Genomic DNA, 15,061 nt, shown 5'->3' on the forward strand with positions numbered 1-15,061 from the left:
ATTTAATAAATCCTTTATGCAAAAGATACGGGGAGTTTCTCGTAGCGCTCGGGCACATGAGAATGACTACCTAGGCGACAAACGTTTCCCTACACTCCGCTAAAAGGCTGACGTGCGAGCATACAGCCTTGACGCACAACACACACTGCGTCCATTTCAGCGTCTTACACAAAGATCCTGGGCAGTTCCCACCCTCAAGAACGGAGACCAACAAACGGGGTTTATTTACCGAACTTAGTGTGGGCCTCCAACTTGCCACCTACAGAGTGCCAACGTATGAAAACACACGCACGAACACAGGCACATGACCTCTCTTCGTGTCGTGTCTCGTTCAATCGCGCTCTAAGAAGTGCACTCTCACTCTGAGTCATTTACGCATGTCGGCCCAGTGTCGTGTATTTAACACATGACACCATTCAGTCTTGTGTTGGCCTTTTCATTGAAAACATGGCTGGGCTTTCTGTGTTATATACCAGCAAATTAGGCCAGGAGGAGCTCGACTTTTCTCCAGGTTCAAATGGATGTCTATGCTACATTTGAGAGACCATCTTTAACTACGTTTGAGCATCACATTTGAGATGGGCATGAAAGGCTACTTAAGTAAGGGGTTAATTCGCGACATCCCTCACAGGAGAGGAAATCCTCTGTGGCACCACGGTTTCTCAGCCTCGGCACTACTGGTATTTTGGGCCAGATAATTCTTTGCTGTGGGAGGGCTATCCAAAAGCATTGTAGGATATTCGGCAGCATCTCGATGCCAGTGCCCCACTTCCATCCAGGGCTAAGCGCGGAAATGTCTCCAGACCCTGCCAGGTGTCCCCTAGGGGGCAAAATCACCACCCCCGCTCCCCCCTCCCCTAAACCCCCACATCCAGTTAAGAACCACGGAGCCATAGCCAAATATAAAGGAGAAAGGAAAACCAACTGCCCAAAGTACTAGTGAACACAAATTATATTTTGTGCAGAACTTTAATTTTCAGAATTTCATATTTAAAAAAAGCCCAGGGTGGCGCCTGGGTGGCACACTTGGTTAAGCGTCCGACTTCGGCTCAGGTCATGATCTCACAGTCTGTGAGTTCGAGCCCCACATCGGCTCTGTGCTAACAGCACAGAGCCTGGAGCCTGCTTCAGATTCTGTCTCCCTCTCTCTCTGCCCCTCCCCTGCTAATGCTCTCTCTCTCTCAAAAATAAACATTAAAAGAAAAAAAATTAAAAAAAAAAAGCCTAGCCACAGGATGATACAATTTAAAGTCTTGCCATATTCTTTTGGGAATAAAGAGCAGGATAAAGAGGCCTTTAAAAACACTTCGCAAAAGTAAACACAGACCTAGGATACCGCCTTTGCCAAAAGTAAGATTTGGTGTAAGATAAATCAGAACATACCAGTGTAGATGACTGCTTTCCACTGCTTCCAACAAAAAGGGTGGGAGAAGCTGGCCTTCTGTAAATGAAATCAAAATTCAAATTTCTCTTAAAATAGCTTACAAGATATACAAAATTATACAAGGTATAATTACGTAGTTCACATACACAATAGTTTCCAGATGTATTCGTTTGCCTCACGCGGTAACTCTAGTGCAGGGAAAAACAGGGCTTGTTTGGATCAGGAAACAAAAGCACAATTCAACTGATTATTCCATGAGTAAAAGAGAGAATGTATTCTAGAATGGAAAGATGTCAGAGCAATTCATCAGCCGAAGGACAGTTCCTGTTTTACTAACAGACCCAGCAACACATCTAATTGCAGGGAAAAGAGCAAGCATGTGAGGGAGGGGGGCGGGGGGGGGGAGCACTGTTCAACGGGTAAATACTATTGTGTTCAGAAAACAAGACAAATTCAGAAAATTGTCAAAATGCCATTTTGGTCTTTATTTTTGGACACGTAGCATGTTTTCATAAATCAGTGTTATATGTGCTCATTTTTATAATATCAAAAGAAATACAATATATTTTTCATAAATTCCCCATCACTGCAAGTTCACTTTCAAATAAATGTAAGTAGCGGGGTAGAACAATATGTTTCCACATATTGACCAGTGCAACACTGACAGTTACGATTAAGGTATCCAGGAAGCCTGAAAATTAAGATTTATGAGAACAAGCAAATTTACTTCCGTTTGTTAAAAACAAAGGAAATAATTCTGATTTGCAAATTACATACTTTACATGCAAGAAGTTTAAATCCCATTTCCACCTGAAACACATGGCAATCTTGAAAATATGCTAAGAAACAAAAATAGAAGAACCAACAGTAGTATGCCCTTCAAAATTGCTGAACAGGATACAGAAAAGCAAAGGTTATAGTTGCGTGCTTCGCCGTGAATACTGGCACTGTTTCATATTTATATAAATCCGTTTCTGTGCATAAAAATCCCAATGAAATTTAATGGTTTAGGTCAGTCCATTTTTCTTTCACCAAAGAACCGTTAACTTCCAGGTTTTAAAAACCGCACTCCCGCGTTTGTGTTTTGGCACAAAACACAAACATATTCCCTACGTTATCGGTGGCAACTGGTTAACAGGCATGTTAAGATACTTTTTAAAAAGAAGTTTTGTGAATGTTATCATTAAAGAAAACAAGTCCCGTCAAGGATCACAATACTGCCAGAATCTATCTAGTGCACCAACGAGTGCCTCGTTCTTTTGATTTCACAGTCCTTGATCACAAAAACTTATTCTAAGGAGTTCAAGGAGTTCGTAAGACACACCATGTGGAAAATTTGGGGTTTAAAAACCCATGGCTCTGGGCAACAACGATTACAGTGAACAACACACATCCACACAAGAGACTGTGTTCCTAACATTTTCAAACTCAATCTGCTATAAATAAAACATTCTGGGGCAAAGACTTTTGCATCCTGACGATACTTCTCAGACATCAGCTAGGCCACAAGTGAAGGGACGTGGCTTGCATCGAAGGTACAGGGTAGCAGCTGACTTGGAGATTGCACACCTCGTACGTTCTGCTCGGAAGACATGAAGGCATGTACAGAGGACTAAACGATGCACGGAAGCACGTGGAGGGTTTCTCTGCACTAGCATCAACAGTGATATCGGTCCCTAGTATTTCAAAAGAAAAGGTATTTTCATAAACACAAACGAAGACGAAGGCTCTACCTAGGAGAACGCATGTGACAAGGTCGAAGAAGTAATCAGAGTATGCCGACAGTTTCTTCCCGGCATTAAAAGCAGGAGCATTTTTGGCATGTTTGGTATTTTACCAGCTTGTCAACTGTGACTACAGAGAAGTGAGCCATCGGAGTGATCAACAAAGAGCGCACGTGCCCCTGGTCCTTAACAGCAGGAAGTGTCTGGTTCAATGTTCTACACATAGTAGGTGCTTAAAACACGCTACTAACTGATGGACCATCTTACTCAAGAAACCTGCTGACGGTACGTAACACTGAGTGAACCAAATCAACGGCTACAAACAGGACTTCAATGGCTATGACATGTGTGAACAGGACTCAAAGTAGTTCGTATCGTTGTTGTACTTCCCTAAAGAAAACTTGTAAACATCTGGTGAATGTCTAATTAATGGTAGAACATTTAAAATTGGCCAAAAAATGCCCAGACAACATTTGGCCCTTCAGCACCCAAAGCTCCCAAAATATAATGTTAAAACATCTCCGTTAAAGGGATTTCAGTAGTCTGAAAAATGTCATACCTGAGTGGCTTAAATGTTCTCTCCTAAATTTTAAGTAAGTGCAAGGAGTTTCTACACTCAGGAGTTGCATAAGTTTTTATCTTTCTTCAAAATAAAACATTGAATGGTATAGAGGTAGCATAACTTACTAAATGAACTTTAAAAAAAACAAAGAAAAAAGCAAGGTTATTTTCGATAGTCTTAACAGAACTATCACAAATGTGTAAAATGTTACAATCCAGGCTTTCTTCTACCTGGTTTTAGACATCGCATTATTCTTGCCCTCTTTTTTACTGGGAGGGTATCGAGGAGTCCAGGCCCCGTCTGGCCCTGTGGCGTCTATTGCAACGTCGATGACAGAATCTGGAGTCACCCATCGCAGGAAAACGAGGAAGAGAAAGTTGACTACAGCCAACAAAGCAAAAATGTAGCCCGTCACCGGGCCGCAGTGAGAGATGAGTCTGTCCAGTCGTCTGTCCATCGGTAACACGGCTTCTCCTGCCACGCGGTCGTACACCTGGCAGAGAGAGGCCGACAGTGAGCACTGTAACCCACGGCAAACAACAACCCGCGCCAACCAGGAATGCTGTACAGATGCAAAGTGAGGTCGCTTACATTTCGTTGCTGTTGCTGTTTTAGTAATGATGTGATGAATACAATCACGGTCATTATTGTCATTTGATTCAACACTTATAGAGTGCTTATTCTGGCCAGAACACTGGGCTACACTCCTGGCCTCTAGGGCATCACCACCAAACTTAACCAACTACGAGAACTCCAAAGTCCTGAGAAGCCGGAGCCGCCTTTCAGGTCACGTCTGTCGAGGCCGTATTTAATGCGGCAGTGAATTCCTGAAGCAGGGCTGGCCCTCTAAGGTTCCGGGACGCGGCTGAGATGCTCTCACCACTAGCCCCCAGCAGAGCTCTAATCTAGTGCGCTTCTGGGTAAGAGAGGCCCTTCCGTCCACAGCCACCTGAGGCCGTGCTGCTGAGCACAGATGGTGAGCACATACACAAACACTTTGTAGATTCCAAACGGAAGGAAGGGGGAAAAGATGGGGGACATTTTAGCAGATGGCACAGGTCGGACACCGGCACCTAACGCAAAGCTGACTGCCGAGAACTGGTGGCAGGTGGCGTGCTTTGTGAAACACCGCCAAGCACGGACCTCAGAAGTATTCCAAACAAAACCCCACGAAGACCCGTAAACATGTTTGTTTCGAACACAAACGAGGCCAGCATTTATGTTTCAACAGCCTCTCAGCATTCCTTGCGGTCCTTCCCACACAGCAGACCTGTGCACCGCCTCCTTGAGAACCCAAGGAAGTTGTGACATGCGGTGCAGGTGCCACGGGGCAGCGACCTCTGGAAGGGTGCGGGGCATTTTCGGCTAGCTCTTCCACCTTCCAAACATCTGGGACACATCTCAATCAGAATTATGCGGGCACTGCTGAATTAGGATAGTTGAGACAGTACGCTTCCAGAGTGAACTCCGATTCAATTTCTTCATCAAGTTTCTAAATAGCACGGTTAAACTACAAAGCAGGAGTTGAACAGGATCAAAATGGCCTGTGTGGACCCGGCAGAATTAAAAAAGCAACTCCAAATTCTCTATTGCTGCTTTTTATTTGTGATCCTGTTTGCAACATCTGTCACGTGCATTTTGAGTCCTCACTCATTATGTTCTCAATCAGCCCAAAGATGCCAAACTCCTCTTCCCACGGAAAATCACATCACTTAGCAAAGGTGACACAAGGGTTTCGGGAAGTAGCCCAAACTAAATGATGGCCGCAATCGGACTCAGCAAAACCATGTATTCTCTAGTAGACCCACGTGCTGTAGAATTAGAAGCAGCCTTAAGAAAATGTCTAAGAGTAGAGTTTAAGATCAGTTTTGCCTTTAACTGTTGTGACTTCCTAGAAAACTTCCTCAGGCCCAATTTAATGAAGGGTCTAGATGGCATTACCACTATTTTCAGATGTCAAAGGCAAGGACTTGACTAGAAACAGCCTAGCATATACCAAAAGCAGTACATGGTTCGTGTCTTCTCATCGGAAGAGACTTCGTAAACTTAAGCAACAGAGAGGATAAACCTAGAGAAGAAATAGCAAACGTGTACACAAAACGCCAAGAATTCAGACCCAATCATTCAAATACTCTTTGCTTAGCACATGACATACTTTTTCAGTTCTTTCCGCAACGTTCCTCCAGGTGTAGAAAGTCTTTACGATGTTGTGAATATCTTCGGGGGCTGGCAACGCTCCTGATTTGAGTTGGGAAATCGCTTTTTCCAAACCCTCGCACAAGGACTTTACAGAAGGCTCACACAAAATGATCAGATTTTCTGGAAGTACTTCAGGAATCCCGCCCACCCTGGTACTGACGACCTTAAGAAGAGACAAAGAACACACGACACACCATAATTCGTACCTCAGGAAAAGAAGCCAAACCAACTTGAAAAGTCGTTACAGAATGTGTCTGATTATTTTTCAGAATGCAAGTACAGAAACCCCGACAGTGCAAGGCCTCAAAGCTTTTTACCTGTAAACCGCAACTGGCTGCTTCCACAATTGCCATGCAGAACGCTTCGGTAAGGGAAGTATTAAGAAAAATATGTCCTTGAACTAAGACATTTCTAACATCCTTGTGTTCTAAGGCTCCCAAGAGACGTACTCTGATTTTTGAAATGAGAGAAGAAAGAGGGGAGTGAAAATCTTGCTAGAAAAGAAATTATCATTTAGAAGCCAAGTGTGCTATTCGTACTGTACTTAGATTATTGCTGGTTCTGATGTTTTCCACCTCAAAAAAGGTTAGCATCTCCAAACTCTTATCTAAGAGTCTTTTAAAGCTCTTTGGTTCAAACCCACACGGCCAACATATTTCGAACTTTTGTCACGCCTACAAATTTCATCTTTTCCAAAATTGGTGGGCATTTAATAAAGATATTAATATGCTTTGATGAGTACATATCCAAGTCATTTCTAAAGAGGAAAATGCCCCTTCTAAACGGATGTCTCACAGCAAACACTGTTCTAAGTTACTGAGAAAGAGAAGTACGTGAACCTGTACGTGCAGGGCAATTTACACGACTTGGGCCACGCTATAGAAATCACCACTCAGCAAGCCTTGAAAACGCGCAAACATTTCCAAAGCGGTTGGCGTGTGCATGCGTGGATGTGCGCACGCGCACACACACCTTCCAGGGTACCTCCAACCACTGCCCCCTAGAGTCCAATAATATTGGGCTAACAACAACAACAACAAAAACAAACTGTGAATCTTCAAGTTTCCCATAGTACATACATTTTAAAAAAAAGAGACCTCGCGTCACATTTGTACATCAGGTACATGTAAGAGAAACAACCCACTTAACACACATCACCCAAACTGAAGTTAGGTAACTGGTATTTTCTCACCCAAGGCAGTATGGAATCCATCAATACCTGTCATGTAGCTGGTACCTTTCCCGTACTTCTTCCAAAATGATTCTCTTAGGTCCCTCTCCTCCAATTATGAAATTTAAATCTGGATATTTTTGACAGAGTTCAGGTATTATACCACTAAGCAAATCAGTCCCTAGAAATATAAAATAAAGGTGAATGTTGGAAAGAGTAATATTTAAACCTAAAAAAGTTCATCAGAACTGAGAATCCACTCACTCTGAAGAGTATTAGCCATGCCCTCCTTAAGTATAGGAACGAACTCTCAAACCTTGCCGGGGAAGGTGGATTCCCTGGGATCGTCCAAACTAGGACTCATCTCCTGCAAGTTGCAATTCTTAAAGACACATACATTGACACATCCTTTGTTACCCAACACACGGACTGTTTGGTTTCACTGTAACGGAACATTCTTCAAGGTACTCGCTTGTGTTTACATATCACCTGTTATAAAACAGGTATTTGAGGTAGCTGACATCGGAGTTTGTTTTCTACAAGGCTGGACAGCTGACCGGAGATCTAGCGAGGTCCTGTCCCAGCCGTTTTAGGGGCAAGCTCTTTGACCAAGGGAAAGTTTTCTGATATAGAAAATGAAGAGACCAGGCGTACCTGAAGTCCAAGATCTCTTTCAGCTACCAACTTTCTCCCAGTCTGCGTTCCACTTCCCGCCCTAGGAAAGGGCCAAGTGACAAAGTAGAACTGCAGCCTCCACTTTGACAATGTGGTTTGTACAGAGGATTTTACAGCAAACACTATGGTGTTTGGGAAATTGAAAAGAGTAGTCCATCCAAACCTGCTAGGGCCGCTTCCCTTGAATGACAGTAAACGAAGGTGGCAGGACCGCTACTGCTAGGTCATTAGAGTCCGTCAGAACAAAAGGATGCATCTTGGTTCCTTTTTGTTCTTTAATGAAACAAACACTCTACTTATAATGTGGAAATACCACCTCGGGTAATATAAAGCAACAAAATAAACCATGCTCTTCTAGTCTGAAAGTGGCTATCCAGAGTGACAGCATGTTGACACTATTTGGGAATTTAGTTAAGTAACATTTATAAATTGGACACATTCAAAAGTGAAAGTAAATGTAAAATAACCCGGTTAAAGTTTATTAGTTTAAGAAATGCATACACATACATACACACACACACACACACACACACACACACACACACACACACAAGAATTGCACTTCTTCTCAGTCCTTCCCAGATACAGGCAGATCAATTATAAAAAAAGATGGTGGGAGAAATTATATATATGGCGTCATTTTTATTAAACAATTCAAAGTAGGACTTAAGTAAACTCCGCTATTTTCAAAATATGATTGCATTAGCAAACATAAATTCACTGCGACTTTTCTGAACTATGAAGGCTTCTCATTAAAATCTTAGCTATCTGTGTTTCCAAACAATTACCAAATCGATCCATTGGATTTCTACATAAACTAGAAGGTGGCTTAATGACTTTACCATTTAGTGTCCTATAGTTCTTTCATTTTCTTTCTTACCTTTCCTTCTCCCTTCTATTACAAAGGTTAAGAACCCAGGCTTCTAATGAAAAGTGCAATACACATAGTGTACTAATTATAACTGCTGATAACAACATTTACTGAGCGGTTACTACATTAGGCAATGCCCTTGAAGGGTGTGAGGTCATGGAATCCCGACAACTACCTTATAAGGAATGGAAGTGATTAATACGATCAATGATCTATATTATTATTCTAGGAATGAAAGGGTTTTCCCAAACAATAAAATATTCTCCTGCCTCTGAGAAGAGTCTAACACAATGGAACATACAAAAGGACTTGCAATTACCATAGTCACACAAAACGGACAAAGAAAAATCATTATACAAATGGCTTCTAAAGCTCAGTCTAACATATGTTAAAGAAACTTCTGAATCTACACCTAGACTCTGGGCCAGAGGTGAGGGAACAGGAGACCTTAGTTCAAGAGCTGGACTCTTGTTTGTCATCTCTGATACTGTATGACCTGAGTGAGTTACTTACCCTCTCTGAGACTCAGTTTGTTGCATGCAGATAACATCTACCCTACAGTAGATGTACAACAGGCTCTGGAGAAAGGGAAGAAGGCAGCCAGGGAAGCTCAGGAGTAAGAAGTGGGATTTCTCCTCTCTCACTCAATACACTGCAGTGGGCCTTTGAGAACTGGTCCAAAGGAACACCTCCTAAGGAAATTAACTAGTTGATAATTAATGGACCATAAACACAACTACTCACTTTTGGGCTAGAGATGTGGCTGTTCCTTCCGAGAATGTTACTTTTTGTACAGTGCCTGGCGTATGGAGCGGGTTCGCTAAATACTTGTTAAATGACCGAATTGAGAATAGGACAGGCCGTGCCTTCCCTCTGTCGCTGGTAGTTAGCTCAGCGGGCTCGAATACCATCGTTAGTGACGTAAAGGTAACAGCTTTAGTTTGTACCAAGATTTCATTTTGCTCTGATCCTCGACCATGCATGCACCACACTCATTCTCGGCTAGCTAGCTCACAGCTCTTTTAGCTATGTGACTAAAAGATAGCCTAGGCGCGTTTTCTAAGTTGCAACACATCACCAGTATCCCCAGAGGGGTTTCCAAGAGAGACTGCGGGTCCATTCACATCTTCTTGATTAAAGAAAGGAAGCACACCGAGAGAGCATGCCTTCACCCCAGAAAACGCAGCTCAACAGTTTCCTCACCAACCTCCACTTAAGTGGACTGCTGGACCAACCAGGGCTCCCTTCCAAATGTAAAGCATACTGAGCAAGGCCCGCGTCTGCACCGTAGGCCACTCCTGGGCACACTGGTACACTTCCAACCCCACCGCTGAGCTGCGTGCTGAGAACCAGCTGCATTGGTCCACGTACGTCTGATGCCAGCTACGCTTGGTAATGTGGGTACTTGGGAACGCTGGGTAATTTACATAAATGGCACATCAACTGACACAGTTAAGTTCCTATGAGACTAAGCTGAACGGTATGAAAAATTCAATAAAGGAAAAGTTACACCAGAAAGCTCTTGTCCGATTAGGGGATATCCTAAACCACTGTGTCAAATCAAGAACAAGTCAAAAATCTCGAAGTACACGATTTCGTACACCTTTAAGTTCTCACCCCACTTAAAGGAAGCCCAAATCGGCAACTACAAATAATGACGCTTTTGGAAGGTGGCCGTGCGAGAAAGATGGCACAGCTCCAACCAGCGGACCAGTACTCTTACGCCTGGAGGCCCACATCCAACTACTTACTGGCAACGCAGTGTGTGTTAATAACATTCTGAGTTAAATTCAAATACTTAAGGGAGGGTATGGATTTTTTTTTTTCAATAATTCCCTACTTTAAGTGATGATTTTGATTACTGGACAGGTTTTTCAAATACCATCCAGAAGACCACTTAGGTTCTGAATAACCAGACCGTTTCAGGCTTTTAGTAAACGAGGCTCTACAAATGCTATTGCGGTGTCCATTAAGTGCTGCAGAGGCACTAAAAAAAAAATCCTCCTTGATAATGGCAGACACTTATCAAATACAAACTGGCCTAAGTACTTTACAGGAACCATCACTGAACCCTCACAAGATTCCTGGTGTTGCCCAAACCGTACAAATGAAAAAACTGAGACTCAGAGAGGTTAAGCAGCTTGTCCTCAATCACACAGTGGGATGCGGGGAGGATCAGGCTCCAGGCTGTCTAATCCCCCTGCCTTCACCACTTACCTGCCCCCAGATTATTAACACCTTATCTACGATTAAATGAAATAAGCTATAAAATGGCAATGTTCAGAACAAGCTGACTTTGAGGAGATGCATAATAGACAGGAAAGCTAGAAATTGAAATATTCCTAAAGGTCATCCCTGAATAGTACAGTTACAGCTGATTTTACTTTCCACCTCTGTGCTTTTCTTAGTTTTCAAAATATCTGCAGTGAAAAGGCATTATTTTTGCAATCAGAAAGAAAGGGCTATGTGGTGGCTCAGCTTCTCACCTCTTACCACACACACAGGGCTGTTTAACCTTAAAAACACCTGACCTACTCAACAACATCAGATTACTGTTTTTAAGTAACTATTAAAACATCAAAGGTGGGGGGTGGCATTCACCACCATTTCAAAAAATCTGGGGGATGTATCAAACAGTATTACACCTTCCTTCGCTATATTTAATCCAGAAGTGGTTATGAGCCCATAAAACAAAACGAAAAGCCAAACAATCATTACATACAAGTATTCAACAGCTTTCTACAAGAAACAAAAGTCTGTGCAGTGCAATTGTAGCTATCATTTCATTACCTTTTCTGTAAACAAGTCTGCTGACAACAACAACAGTTATTATACTATCATGCCTTCTAAATGGGTCTGGAGTGAAGTCAGTAGGATCTACAGCATTAGGAATGACGGACACTATTTCAGGATTCAGTGCTGCTCTTAGCACAGTGTTTTCCTTACTAGTATAAGAGACACAAATTATGTGGTTTGTGTCACAAAGAGACACAGTTAGAAGCTTGTTTGTAAGCACCGAGCTGACATCAGCAAATCCAAAAAGGGAGTGGTCCGTGAAGACTGTCTGGAGCCCCATGGTCTTGGCGTGGAAGAGGGCATCATGGGCCATGGCAGAAAAAGAACTATGTGAATGTATTATCGTGACTCTCTCCCGAACAAATATGTACCTGAGCAATGGCAGACTGTGAAAGAGGGTCGTGGCCGTAGATTGGTTGTACATGACTTTCAGAGGCAAGTAATAGACTTTGAGGCCATTAGTGAGGTAACGGATGCCTTTTCGATTTCCATAAGCATGGGTGACAATTATAACTTTGTGCCCTCTTTCAATCAGACACTGAGAGAGCTGGTAAATGTGGCTTTCCACGCCTCCCATATTGGGATAGAAAAAGTCCGACACCATGCATATATTATGGGTATGGGTCCTACATGTCGACAGACTTCCAGGGCTGACACGGGAGAGCACAGCTGAGGGAAACTGGCCAGGCCCACCTCCTCCTCTACAGGCCATGCTGAGATGGTTTAGGCATTAGTCCTTAGAGCAGCTCAGTTAAGATATGTGTCGTCTAGTACCTGAAAGAGAGAGTAAAACAAGACCTCAGCTCAGAGACAAAATATATTACATTTTCCAAATCCAGATATAAACACTGTTTTATGCTAATGTAAATTTGCCAGCTTTCCCCCTAGAAATAAAACAAAAGCATATAATGAAATTACTCATCTGACATTTACTTACTTAGCATTTACTACGTGCCATACAACAAAACTAGATTCTGCAATGTCCTTATATTTTAATTTTGCTTTAAAAAAAACTCCTACACGGGGGCACCTGGGTGGCTCAGTTAGTTAAGCGTCCAACTTCGGCTTAGGTCACGATGTCATGGTTCGTGGGTTCAAGTCCCACGTCGGGCTCTGTGCTGACAGCTCGGAGCCTGGAGCCTGCTTCACATTCTGGGTCTCCCAATTTCTCTGCCCCTCCCCCACTCATGCTCTGTCCCCCCCCCAAAACAAATAAACATTTTAAAAAATTAAAAAAAAAAAAACTCCTACACATAATTTTTAAAAAGTAAGTTTCGGGGCACCCGGGTGGCACAGTCAGTGACGCATCCAACTCTAGATTTCGGCTCAGGTCATGACCTCACGGTTGGCGGGGTCAAGCCCCGTGTCGGGCTCTTGTGCTGACCATGTGGAGCCTGCTTCAGATTCTCTCTCTCCTCTCTCTCTGGCCCCCCTGCCCTCACTTGTGTTCTGGCTCTCAAAATAAACAGATAAATAAAAGTATGTTACATCACAGTATATAAGGATGTGCTATGCTAACAAACCAGTGCATTTCAATAATTAAACATATGGCTCTTTACAGAAAGTTTGCCGACCCTGCTCTAGACCTTAGCCACTGATTCAACAAACCTCATACAATTCTGCGATTCACTTTGTGGTTTATACTAAAATATACCTGGAACTAGAACTGTCTTTTTGACGGTAGCTTTTTCAATATCACCTACAGCACATGTTACAGACATCCACCTAAGTTTTCCCCTTCCGTATTCAAGGTTGGTGTTAAAGGGCTCCTTTCGTTTTCTTAAACTTTCTTTCAGTTATGTAAGCCTTTCTTCCATGAGCGTCCCTCTCTCTGGTTTGGAGTCTCGAGATAAAGGCTCAGTTAGAGGTGGGTTCGATCTGGGGCCATTTTCTAAACCTTAAGTAGGAAATATTTACTTCAGGGGTCCCTTAGATCCTCATCAGCGCAAAATGCTCAGTATTCGGTACTATTACATATTCTTACTTTTAAAGCTAAAGAGTGTTGTGGAAAGCTAGTGAAAATCTTCCTCAGATTTACAATGGAGATTTCCACACCTCCAGAAACTCAGTGGTACAAGGGAAAGCCATTCCAAAGGTCTGAGTTTCTGATTTCACCTGCAAACTCAGGAAATGCAAATCAACTGCCTGTGCAAAGTCTTAATTCTTCTTGCTAACAAATTCATCTATGTTTTACATATATTCTCAGAAATACTCAGTGTTTCTTGACCTGAACTTACTAATTAAGATTCAAGACTACCAAATTTGGGGAGTCGTCAGTTTTGTACTTTTCAGTGGTTTCAGTAACATTTTCTTACTGTGGTTCGTCACCTACACCTGAATTTCCAGTTGTATTCAATTTAAAAAGATGAGTGATTAAAAAACAAACAAAAAAAAAGGAGTGAAGGACCAAATGAAATAATCTTAAAAGTTTTCTCATGAACCTGCTAACGTCCTGTGAGGAGTCTGCCTACTTCCATCGGGTTATCACGCCTAACATCTTTCTGGCATAGAAGCTCAACAAATGGCACAATCACAGATTCTTAGATTTTAAAGCCGAAGAGAGGCTAGGAGATCTAGGAATACCTCCCTTACTCTACAAACGAGAAGCCAAACAAGTTGAGCGATTTGCCCACGGTCTCCACCCAGCCACTTAAGTGACAAATGCGAGATGGCCATAAAATCTGCAACCATTCATGGCCAACGAGTGTCTGGGCAGACAGCCGCAGAGGCTCCCGAGGAGCCTTAGGGAAACCCCGAGGGGGCTTGGGTCCGGAGGACGGGGCTTCCACACCCACCCCCCTGGCAATACCCCGACTTCACTCACTGAGAGGTCACCGGGGAGCGCCAGGGCCAAGGAAGGGACGACCCCGCTCAATCAGCAGCCCCGCTGGAGTCAAGGAGGGTTCCGCCAGGCCCAAAGGGAGGAAGATGGCCAGACGGCGGGCAGGAGTCTGAGGCTGGGGGTCCGGAGTCCTTCACCCCGCCCGCCTCAATCTCGGCGGAACCGGCTTCAGCGCGGCCACCCCAGCGCACCCTCAGCTCCACTCGACTCCGGTGGCTCTCGACCCCGACTTCCGAGTTTCAAAGCCGCGTCGGCTTCGCCCCTTCCATCGCCGGCCACACTCCCACGAGTGCAGCCCCGTCCCATCCGGAAGCGGCCGAGAGTGCTGGCGCAGGGTCAGACGCGCACTTACCGGCGAGTCCCATGGCCGCCAGTGTCCGGACCTCCCGCGGCTGCAGCCAGAGTCCCACCTCGCTGTCCCGAAACACCAATCCGAGGCGTCCGCGCCCGAGCGCCGCGCCCCCGAGGCAGCCAATCGCAAAGATGCGCTGGCGTCACGTGCGGGAGCGCCGCTCAGCGCCCACCCTTCAGCGCGCTGTGGAACGTCAGTGCGCGTAAGCACATGTTTTCGCGATGTTCAGAGTAACTTGTTTTCTCTGCACAGAAAGTAGTAATCTTTGGTTTAATCTTTCATATGAAGTCTTAGTGTCGCAGATCTCTAGAAACCGGCCCTGGTCTCTTCTTACACAAGCAACCTATCAAGAGCCTTCCTCGGGGTAAAGTCAGAAATCCCAGCGTGACTCGCAGCGAGCCTTTAGGGCTGCTGGGAGTTGTAGTCTGGTGGCCTTTGGAAGCGAAGCTGAACTTCGGAAACTCACTCCCAGGATGCACTGGACT

General features: G+C 44.0%; 1 protein-coding gene across 3 annotated transcripts; it reads right to left on the reverse strand.

Moving 5' to 3' along the window:
• Positions 1-1,845: 1,845 nt before the first annotated feature.
• On the reverse strand, positions 1,846-14,656 carry PIGA (phosphatidylinositol glycan anchor biosynthesis class A). 3 transcript variants are annotated; one of them, XM_043570669.1, is made up of 6 exons: positions 14,577-14,656; positions 11,377-12,156; positions 7,089-7,221; positions 6,187-6,319; positions 5,826-6,032; positions 1,846-4,163 (listed from the first exon to the last, which is right to left on the reverse strand). In XM_043570669.1, exons 2-6 carry the CDS (start codon positions 12,092-12,094, stop codon positions 3,897-3,899), a joined length of 1,458 nt encoding a protein of 485 aa, XP_043426604.1. In that variant the 5' UTR covers positions 12,095-12,156; positions 14,577-14,656; the 3' UTR covers positions 1,846-3,896. The 3 variants fall into 3 exon arrangements, with proteins under 3 accessions (XP_043426604.1, XP_043426603.1, XP_043426605.1); XM_043570668.1 differs by having other exon boundaries at positions 14,207-14,594; XM_043570670.1 differs by lacking the exon at positions 14,577-14,656 and adding an exon at positions 14,207-14,570 and having other exon boundaries at positions 12,076-12,156.
• Positions 14,657-15,061: the final 405 nt, after the last annotated feature.

The sequence above is a fragment of the Prionailurus bengalensis genome, chromosome X (genome assembly GCF_016509475.1).
Source record: "Prionailurus bengalensis isolate Pbe53 chromosome X, Fcat_Pben_1.1_paternal_pri, whole genome shotgun sequence".
Lineage (NCBI taxonomy): Eukaryota > Metazoa > Chordata > Mammalia > Carnivora > Felidae > Prionailurus > Prionailurus bengalensis.

Excerpts from the sequence above, each read along its gene's own strand:
- PIGA (XM_043570669.1), bottom strand. The coding sequence starts at position 12,094 with ATGGCCTGTAGAGGAGGAGGTGGGCCTGGCCAGTTTCCCTCAGCTGTG. Across the intron at positions 6,033-6,186 it reads CAGCCAGTTGCGGTTTACAG|GTCGTCAGTACCAGGGTGGG; the intron begins GTAAAAAGCTTT and ends TCTCTTCTTAAG. Across the intron at positions 4,164-5,825 it reads TTGCGGAAAGAACTGAAAAA|GTGTACGACCGCGTGGCAGG; the intron begins GTATGTCATGTG and ends TCTCTCTGCCAG.